General features: G+C 41.1%; 1 protein-coding gene across 1 annotated transcript; it reads left to right on the plus strand.

The window, feature by feature from the left end:
• Positions 1-2,503: 2,503 nt before the first annotated feature.
• C3AR1 (complement C3a receptor 1) lies at positions 2,504-8,116 on the plus strand. The gene is made up of 2 exons (XM_010376732.1): positions 2,504-2,696; positions 6,239-8,116. The coding sequence occupies exon 2, from the start codon at positions 6,249-6,251 to the stop codon at positions 7,686-7,688; it is 1,440 nt and encodes a 479-aa protein (XP_010375034.1). The 5' UTR covers positions 2,504-2,696; positions 6,239-6,248; the 3' UTR covers positions 7,689-8,116.
• Positions 8,117-10,824: the final 2,708 nt, after the last annotated feature.

The raw sequence follows: 10,824 nt of genomic DNA on the forward strand, positions 1-10,824 counted from the left end.
ATTGAGTTTTGTTTTAATCATTTAAAATTGGATAAAAACAATATTCAACAAAAAATAATTGATTAAATGAAATAATATGGAGCAATTTTAAAAGTATAATTCGGGGCCGACAGCGTAGCTCACGCCTGTAATCCCAGCACTTTGGGAGGCCGAGGCAGGCGGATCACGAGGTCAGGAGACCAGCCTGGCCAACACGGTGAAACCCCGTCTCTACTAAAAATACAAAAAATGAGCCAGGCGTGGTTGCAGGCACCTGTAATCCCAGCTACTTGGGAGACGGAGGCAGAAAAATCGATTGAACCCAGCAGACAGAAGTTGCAGTGAGCCGAGATCGCACCATCGCACTCCAGCCTGGGCGAGAAGAGCGAAACTCTGTCTCGGGAAAAAAAATATATATATGATTTGGGCCAAGATGTCCTGATATAAAAAGATAAGTGGAAAACACAGAACAAAACAATATGCGTAGTAGAATATGCGATTACATCTGGAAAGTGGAAAAAGGATAGCTAGGTGTTTAGGAAATTTTAGTTTTTACTTTAATCTTCTCATATTTAATTTTTACCGTGGGGAATTAACTGCTTTTATAAAATATACTTTAATTGGATATATATGTACATATATGGCAATCCTATCTTTTGTATGCTTTCTGAATACCTATATTATTCAATATTTTCAAATATTGGAGGAAAGAAAACCCAAAATAATCAATAGAATTATATGTACTAACATAGAAATGTGTTTTGATATATTGTTAAGTAAAAAAGCAAGACATAAAATCACACCTAAATTACCATCCCATTTGTGTTCAAAACTACCTTTTAAAAAAATATGTGTTAGGCCGAGTGCAGTAGCTCACGCCAGTAATCACAGCATTTTGGGTGGCTGAGGCAGGTGGATCACCTGAAGTCAGGAGTTCAAGAACAGCCTGCCCAATATGGCAAAACCCCGTCTCTACCAAAAAAATACAAAAATTAGCCGGTTGTGGTGGTGCGTGCCTGTAGTCCCACGAACGAGGATGAGGTGGGAGAAGTCCTTGAACCTAGGAGGCAGAGGTTGCAGTGAGCCAAGATCATGCCACCGCACTCCAGCCTGGGCAACAGAGTGAGGCCCTGTCTCAAACAACAAAATGTGTGCTATATTCAGAAAAAAAAATTCAGGAAGAATGAACACTAACCTATTACAAATAGTTACTTCAGGCAGTGGAATTGAAAAGAAAATATTTCATTTTTTTACCCATTATACTTCTGTATTATTTCAATTTATCTCTTCTAGAACAAAGTATGTTCTATTTTTGTAATTAGATGATGACAATGGAAATAAACTAATAAATACTACTCAACTCTTGGCATTTTCCTTTTGGTCTTTCTGCCTCAAAAATATTCCGTGGTGACTTGACTGCAAACAAGAGGAGGAGCAGATATTATGGTCTGGGCAAGTTGATTAATATAGACCGAAGTCTATATCACAGACAACAGTGTTCAAATACATTTGACCCAAATAAATTTTATTTTATATGCATATATCTAAAATAATAATATAAGAATTATTTACAGCATAGTATTCATTAAGCAGGAATCATCTTCAGTCTTCTGTACTCCTTCCTGATGAAACATCACCTCAACTCCAGCCTGTTCTCCAGTGACCACTAAGCTCTCCCACCTACTTTCCCTCTGCCACCTCCCTGCCCTCTGCCACCTCCCTGCCCTCTCCCACCTACCTGACTTTGACTAGGCTCCACTTATGGCCTAAGCAGCTTCACACCTTTTTCTGTCTCTAGAATTCCTACAAGTACTTAAGGACTTGCCCACATCTTATTTCTATCTTAAGACTCTCCTAGATTGCCCTGGGTTATATATACCCTTGTCTAGAGTGTTCTATTATTTTACTTCTATTGTTACTTCTATTATTATAGTGTAGGTTATATTACAGTTTTGTGTGTATATGTATGGGTACAAATTCCCACTTGATTGTGAATCTCTGGAGATTAGAATACAGCTTAATTCATCCTGATTTTGGCATGGCATCGTTTTTCACATATATCAAGCATTTAGGATATGTTATTTGAGATTAATTAAATGAGTTTGTTCAGGTCATTCCTCCCCAACCACTCCCCACCCCAACACTCACATCTCGTAGAGTCATTTTTTTTTTTTTTTGCATTTCTTTTTTTTTTTTTTTTTTTTTTTTTTTTTTTTTTTTTTTTTTTTTGAGACGGAGTCTCGCTCTGTTGCCTGGGCTGGAGTGCAGTGGCCGGATCTCGGCTCACTGCAAGCTCCGCCTCCCGGGTTCACGCCATTCTCCTGCCTCAGCCTCCCGAGTAGCTGGGATTTTTTTTTGCATTTCTAAACAAAACCTATGAAGTTGAACCCTATGTACAGAAGCACCCTCTCTCTAACCATTCTCTGTGTGCTGCAGAAAATGTCTCAGGATTATAGCCTCCTACTTCTGTTTTCCTGCTTTGCCTTTCTAAGTCATTTAGAAATGACTCACTTTGAAACACTTCCTATGAGGTCAGATAGTGTTCTAGAGCTTGAGGCTTAATTTATTGCCAGAAACAGAGAGAGGAAAGAAGAAGAGAAAGCTCAGCAAATTTTCTTGCCATACTTCATGACTTCACGGTGGTTAAGTGTGGGGACCAGACAGATTCCTGGGGACATCCAGGTGCTGAAGCCTTCAGCTACTGTCTCAGTTTTTTGGTAAGAAAATCTAGATCCACCTGATGACTTTTGCTTAGCTTGTTTTGCTCATTATAGGCAATGAGTTTGAGGGTCATTATCTTCTATTTCCCCTATTCCTTCTCCGACTTTTAATTCTTTTGTCTTATCTCTATGTCCAACTTCTTTTTTCTAAATATTCCACATTCCATTTGTCTTTGCTTTTAATATTTTCATAGTGGAATTAATAGTGAATTTTTATGTAATTTCTTTCCTCTCTTTGAATTGGCTATGTATTTCACCCTGAAATTTGATTCCAGCTGTCCCCATTAATTCGTTTTTCAAATCATTGATTATACTTTCTTTCCTTTCCATTTCCTCTTTCTCTTTTTTTAATTATTTTGTCCTTATTGCTACTGACTCTGTTATCCTATTACTACAATTTGATTCTGGGGTCCACTTTTCTTTCTCTATCATAGTGGAATTTTAGTTTCAGGGTATTAATTACCTTTAAATTACTGCTGGTCAACTTAGTAATAATCTTTTTAATCCTCTACTAATCTTAAACATAAAGTTATGGTGCTTTTTAGCCAAATTAACTTGAAGAAATGCAAAAAATAATCTTGTTCTGCAGGATTTTTTTTTTTTTTTTTTTGAGACAGAGTCTTACTCTGTTGCCCAGGCTGGAGTACAGTAGCACAATCTCAGCTCACTGCAACCTCTGCTTCCCAGGTTCAAACGATTCTTCTGTCTCAGCCTCCTGAGTAGGATTATAGCCTCCCGAGTAACTGGGATTATAGGCACGTGCTACCACACCCAGTTTATTTATTTATTTTTGTATTTTTAGTAGAGATGGGGTTCCACCGTGTTGGCCAGGTTGGTCTTGAACTCCTGACCTCAGGTGATCTGCCCGCTTCAGCCTCCCAAAGTGCTGGGATTACAGGCGTGAGCCACCGCACCCGGCATTGTTCTGAAGGACTTTTAATCCCTGACTCATACATACTTTCATTTCAAAACAGATAATATGCAATATTTAACATATAGCTCATGACAGATAACTCTATTTTTATTGAAAGTTTGCTGTTTGCAGTCCCTGCTACTTCAATTCATGCATTTCTCAGCAGCTTCCCCTTTATTAGCAATACCATATATCTTTTTTTTAATGTGATTTTTTGTGGTATTAAAAAGAGTATTGGCCTAACAGTCATTGGACCTGAAATCCAAGAACCTCCCTAGTAATGATTATATAATAGTAATCTAATTTGCTGAGTTTCACTGTCAAACTTGAGAAATAAAAGCAGAGAAAACATAGGCTGGGCACAGTGGCTCACGTCTGTAACCCCAGCACACTGTGAGGCCAAGGTGGGAGGATTGCTTGAGTCCACGTGTTTGAGAGTAGCCTGGGCAACATAGCAAGACCCTATCTCTACAAACAAACAAAAACAACAACATGAGGAGAGAAAAGATGATTACCAAGTTTTCTTTTGGTCCAAGCATCCTATGACTCTATCCTTCTCTCAATATTTTAGGGGGGTACCCTGATAGGATTTAAACATCTGAGTAGACAAAGCCATGGAAAGGGGAATGAGAATAATTTCTTCTTTTTTTGATCAGCGGGGGCAGGAGGAGGATGGAGTTTCGCTTTTGTTGCCCAGGCTGGAGTGCAATGGCATGATCTCAGCTCACCACAACCTCTGCCTCCCCGGTTCAAGCGATTCTCCTGCCTCAGCCTCCTGAGTAGCTGGGATTACAGGCATGGGCCACCATGCTGGCTAGTTTTGTATTTTTAGTAGAGACAGGGTTTCTCCATGTTGGACAGGCTGGTCTCAAACTCCTGACCTCAGGTGATCTGCCTGCCTCAGCCTCCCAAAGTGCTGGGATTACAGGCGTGAGTCACTGTGCCCAGCCCATGTCTTCTTTTTTATTATTTTGTTGACTTGCTATTTTAACTTCTGCTAATCATGTGAGGCCCTATAACAATATTTGGTTGACTCAGCAGAACTACTTTCAAGTCACAAAAATATTTTGAACCTCTATAAAAATAAATGTAAAATGTTATTTTATCCAAAAAAAATTAGGAATTTAACAAAAAGAAAGTTAAAAGGGACAGCATGAGAATTAGGGAAGAGGCCTGGGTAAGGATTACATGGATACAAATTAGAATTTTAGATGTAATTGCAAAAGAAAAAAAAAAAGTCAACCCCCAAAATGGGCATCCATCTATTCAAGTACTTTCTTTTTTCTTCTTTTTTTTTTTTTTTTGAGACAGAGTCGCTTTGTCATGCAGACTGGAGTGCAATGGTGCAATCTCCGTTCACTGCAACTTCCGCCTCTCCAGTTCAAGAGATTCTTGTGCCTCAGCCTCCCAAATAGCTGGGATTACAAATGTGAGCTACCACACCCAGTTAATTTTTGTATCTTTGGTAGAGATGGGATTTTGCCATGTTGGCCAGGCTGGTCTCAAACTCCTGGCCCCAAGCAATCTGCTCCCCACGGCCCCCCAAAGTGCTGGGACTACAGGCGTGAGCCACTGTACCCAGCCTGTCCACATAATCTTTAACCTTGGTGTCTCATAAGGCATTGTGTTAAATTATGTGAAACAAGTATTTATGAGTAAGACTCCTTTTTACCATCATAAAGTTTAAATCCAGAATAATAGATTAGACAGTCATTATAATTATTATACAAGATAAAATGTGTCATTGCATATAGAATATGAAAAAAGGTTCAAACACACACACACACACACACACACAAATTAAGAAGCTGAAGACTTGGTGAACAGCATAATTCCAGATAGAAGTAAATAGCATTAGCCATGGAATAGAAAATGGCATTAAGTTGGAATAGTGAATTGTTCAGGAAAGTTACAAAACGGTACATTTCCGAGCATGTTCAGAATTAGGGGAAGGTAATATCACAGAGGCCAAGAGAAGAGAGTGTTAAGAAGTCACTGTATATAATGACATATTGTGGAAAGTGGCTGAGAAACTTTCAGATTTGGTTTTTAGAAGTAATTTTAGCAGAATTATGGAAGCAGAAGATACAGTACAAAGGATTAAGAAGTTGGTGGCCGGCTGGGTGCGGTGGCTCATGTCTGTAATCCCAGCACTTTGGGAGACCGAGGAGGACGGATGACGAGGTCGGGAGTTCGAGACCAGCCTGGCCAACATGGTGAAATCCCGTCTCTACTAAAAATAGAAAAAAAATTAGCCGAGCGTGGTGGTGCATGCCTGTAATCCCAGCTACTCGGGAGGCTGAGGCAGGAGAATCGCTTGAACCTGGGAGGCGGAGCTTACAGTGAGCTGAGATGGATCCACTGCACTCCAGCCTAGGTGACAGAGGAAGACTCTGTCTGAAAAATAATAAATAAATAAATAAATAAATAAATAAATAAAAATTGTCTATCAGAGAATGCTTTTGTGTGGTCCAGTGTGAGGTGAAGGAAGGCAAACTAAAACAGCGTGAGGACCTTCTGGTTTCATGATCCCACATCTTTATGTGGGAAGATTAGAATCCTAAGAATATGTATGCATTTTCAAAAAGATACCGTTCATTTTAACATTTTTTTCATCTTTTTGCAGAAGTTTAGCAATGGCGCCTTTCTCTGCTGAGACCAATTCAACTGACCTACTCTCACAGCCGTGGAATGGGTCCCCAGTAATTCTCTCCATGGTCATTCTCAGCCTTACTTTTTTACTGGGATTGCCAGGCAATGGGCTGGTGCTATGGGTGGCTGGCCTGAAGATGCAGCGTACAGTGAACACAGTTTGGTTCCTCCACCTCACCTTGGCGGACCTTCTCTGCTGCTTCTCCTTGCCCTTCTCGCTGGCTCACTTGGCTCTCCAGGGACAGTGGCCCTACGGCAGATTTCTATGCAAGCTCATCCCCTCCATCATTGTCCTCAACATGTTTGCCAGTGTCTTCCTGCTTACTGCCATTACCCTGGACCGCTGTCTTGTGGTATTCAAGCCAATCTGGTGTCAGAATCATCGCAATGTAGGGATGGCCTGCACTATCTGTGGATGTATCTGGGTGGTGGCTTTTGTGATGTGCATCCCCGTGTTCATGTACCGGGAAATCTTCACTACAGACAACCATAGTAGATGTGGCTACAAATATGATCTCTCCGGCTCATTAGATTATCTAGACTTTTATGGAAATCCACTAGAAAACAGATCTCTTGAAAACGTTGTTCAGCTGCCTGGAGAAATGAATGATAGGTTAGATCCTTCCTCTTTCCCAGCAAATGATCATCCTTGGACAGTCACCACTGTCTTCCAACCTCAAACTTTTCAAAGACCTTCTGTGGATTCACTCGCTAGGGACTCTGCTAGTCACAATCTGTATTCTAATGTATTTAAACCTGCCGGTGCGGCCTCACCTCAAATCCCCAGTGGGTTTCCTATTGAAGGTCACAAAACTAGCCCACTGGATAACTCTGATGCTTTTCTCTCTACTCATTTAAAGCTGAACCCTAGTGCTGCTAGCAATTCCTTATACGAGTATGAGCTACCACAAGATTTCCAGGATTATTACAGTTCAGGCCAATTCACATATCAAGTGTCAACACCCCTCATGGCAATAACGATCACTAGGCTAGTGGTGGGTTTCCTGCTGCCCTCTGTTATCATGATAGCCTGTTACAGCTTCATTGTCCTCCGAATTCAAAGGGGCCGCTTCGCCAAGTCTCAGGGCAAAACCTTTCGAGTGGCCGTGGTGGTGGTGACTGTCTTTCTTGTCTGCTGGGCTCCATACCACATTTCTGGAGTCCTGTCATTGTTTATTGACCCAGAAACTCCCTTGGGGAAAACGCTGATGTCCTGGGATCATGTATTCATTGCTCTAGCATCTGCCAATAGTTGCTTTAATCCATTCCTTTATGCCCTCTTGGGGAAAGATTTTAGGAAGAAAGCAAGGCAGTCCATTCAGAGCATTCTGGAGGCAGCCTTCAGTGAGGAGCTCACACCTTCTACCCACTGTTCCTCAAACAATGTCTTTTCAGAGAGAAATAGTATTAGTACAACTGTGTGAAAGTGCAGAGCAGCCAACAAGCAGGGGCTCTTAGGTAATCACACAGTGAATGTTTCTAAAAGGATGAAGTGATATGGTGAGCAGGGGACTTCAAAAACTGTCAGAGAATCAATCCAATGGTTCTCAAAGGGTACACAGACTACTGGCATCAGCATCACCTAGAAACTTGTTAGAAATGCAGATTCTCAAGCCCCACCCCAGACTTGCTGAATTGGAATCTCTGGGGGTTAGGACCCAGCAAGTGCATTGAACAAACCCTTGTTTCTGATTAATGCAAAATGTAAAAATCATTGTAAAAATTAGTTCTATTTCTATCCGAAACCGCGCTAGGTGACATAAGAGAATCTACTGTTTTTAAATGTTTGATGTTAAATGTTTGTTGTTTCCCTCATTAAATTTTTCCTTAGCGTTTGTCTAAGTCTTCCAGATTCCATTTAAAACCATTTCTTCTTCTACGTAAGTGAAAGATGATCATATATTCTACTGCTTTGTTGTCGTGTGGTGTTGATGGTTTTAAATGAAAGGAAGGTGCAGAAAGAAAGTGTTTCTGAAGACAAGAAGCCATGAGACTGAGTCTGGAGCATAGAATTATGCAACAATGCCTGTCACTGGGAACACCCCTGGGTACAGGACATAGAAATTTCCACTATTACATACAGTTTCCACTATTACAACTAAATAAGCATCTATTGCATGAAAATAGACTACTAACACATCTAAAAACTGACTCATGAAATGTTATGAAAGCTGTGGTTTGGGGAGTTCTGTTTATTCTATCTGCCTACCGGTTGGGTACCTATCTTCTACTCCTTTTCTTAAGCTCCTTAATTTCCTTATTACTCCCCTGCCTCCAAATCTTCCACATCAGACTTTGTGCCTCAAACAACCTCTAATTTCATAAGATTCTAGTTACTCCTTTCCTCTTGCTCCAAAATAATACTTTCTAAGAAACCCATTTCAAGTGGAAGGAGAAAGAGGGTGGAGGATGGAGCAGCAATCCTTCTACTCTCTGCAACTGAGTACCCTACCAGGCTTGCCATCACATTTTAAAACATAACGACAGGCCGGGCGCAGTGGCTCAAGCCTGTAATCCCAGCACTTTGGGAGGCCGAGACGGGTGGATCACAAGGTCAGGAGATCGAGACCATCCTGGCTAACACGGTGAAACCCCATCTCTACTAAAAATACAAAAAACTAGCCGGGTGAGGTGGCGGGCGCTGTAGTCCCAGCTGCTCGGGAGGCTGAGGCAGGAGAATGGCGTGAAACCATGAGGTGGAGATTGCAGTGAGCTGAGATCCGGCCACTGCACTCCAGCCTGGGCGACAGAGCGAGACTCCGTCTCAAAAAAAAAAAAAAAACATAACTACAGGGAACTTTCATGCCAAATTTTACTAAATATATCTTCTGGGTTTTTAAAAACTTTTTCTTTGCCAAAGTAATACATGCACATAGTTTTAACAGAATTTAATAAAGTATATAATGAAATATGAGGTCTCCTACTTCACCGTGCCCAAAAGTTCCCTCCTCCCACTCTCATTTCCCAGAGATAACACTTGCACAATTTTAGATGTTTCCTTTGATAATTATCATGTTGTTTCTAAATCATGTGCTTATGCTGCTCTTTTCTGGAGACATGATAAAATGACTTCTTGTTTTGAAAGACGAAAATGTTTATCCAAGCACCCCATATTTTTAATTTGTTTATCCAGCATCCCAATATTCATTAATAACCATATTTTAATTCACTCATAACCGCATATTTTTCTTCTACTTTGTCTATACACTCCAACCCTTTACATAGCTTTCCTTCTGTGCTTCTTCCATGTAAAACAAAATTATCTAACTCCCTACCACCTTCTCATTTTTCTGTGTATGTAAACGTTTGTGTTAAACGTTTGAAATTTCAGGCTTGTTTGTATCACAACGTTGCCTCATCTAAACCGAATACAATGATACAGTCTCAAAACAGAAAATGAGAAATGTTTAGACTTGCGAGACATTATTTGTTCAATGGTTGAGGTGAAGATTAAAGTTTTTTTTTTTTTTTTTTTTTTTTTTTGAGGCGGAGTCTCGCTCTGTCGCCCGGACTGGAGTGCAGTGGCCCGATCTCAGCTCACTGCAAGCTCCGCCTCCCGGGTTTGCGCCATTCTCCCGCCTCAGCCTCCCGAGTAGCTGGGACTACAGGCGCCCGCCACCTCGCCCGGCTAGTTTTTGTATTTTTAGTAGAGACGGGGTTTCACTGTGTTAGCCAGGATGGTCTCGATCTCCTGACCTCGTGATCCGCCCGTCTCGGCCTCCCAAAGTGCTGGGATGACAGGCTTGAGCCACCGCGCCCGGCCTAAAGTTTTTTTTATAAAAACAAAAAATTTAGGCCAGGTGCGGTGGCTCAAGCCTGTCATCCCAGCACTTCGGGAGGCCGAGGCGGGTGGATCACGAGGTCAGGAGATCAAGACCATCCTGGCTAACACGGTGAAACCCCGTCTCTACTAAAAATACAAAAACATTGGCCGGGAGAGGTGGCGGCGCCTGTAGTCCCAGCTACTCGGGGGGCTGAGGCGGGAGAATGGCGGGAACCCGGGAGGCGGAGCTTGCAGTGAGCTGAGATCCGGCCATTGCACTCCAGCCTGGACGACACAGCGAGACTCTGTCTCAAAAAAAAAAACCAAAAAATTTTATAAAGTATATGCAGAAATATTACAAATCACTAGGAATTCTCTCAGTTGAAGAATGTCTGACATAAAATTTGAGGTGCTATCTTTCCAGCTTATATATTAATTTGCTTGTATATTTTATATTAATGAGTGCTTTTCTCATGGTTCCTTGCAAGGCTCAGAGATTCATGAATCTTTGTGTTTCACATTCAGAATATATCACAGTCTCTAAATATGCAGCAAATAAATCTCCTAGTGAGTGACTATAGACTTACTATAATAGCAATTAGCCAGGCTTCCAGAAACCCCAGTACATCCCATAAGACCCTGGGAGTAAGACCTAAACTCCTGGGGTTACTGTATAGGATTATCAAGGTAAATAATCTTGACACAGTCATAAAGATTTAATGTACAATGAGTAATCAGCATTTCTGAACTCCTTTTCTTTTCCATTTACTTTGGAAATGTATTCTGAAGAAATTCCT

The sequence above is a fragment of the Rhinopithecus roxellana genome, chromosome 10 (genome assembly GCF_007565055.1).
Source record: "Rhinopithecus roxellana isolate Shanxi Qingling chromosome 10, ASM756505v1, whole genome shotgun sequence".
Lineage (NCBI taxonomy): Eukaryota > Metazoa > Chordata > Mammalia > Primates > Cercopithecidae > Rhinopithecus > Rhinopithecus roxellana.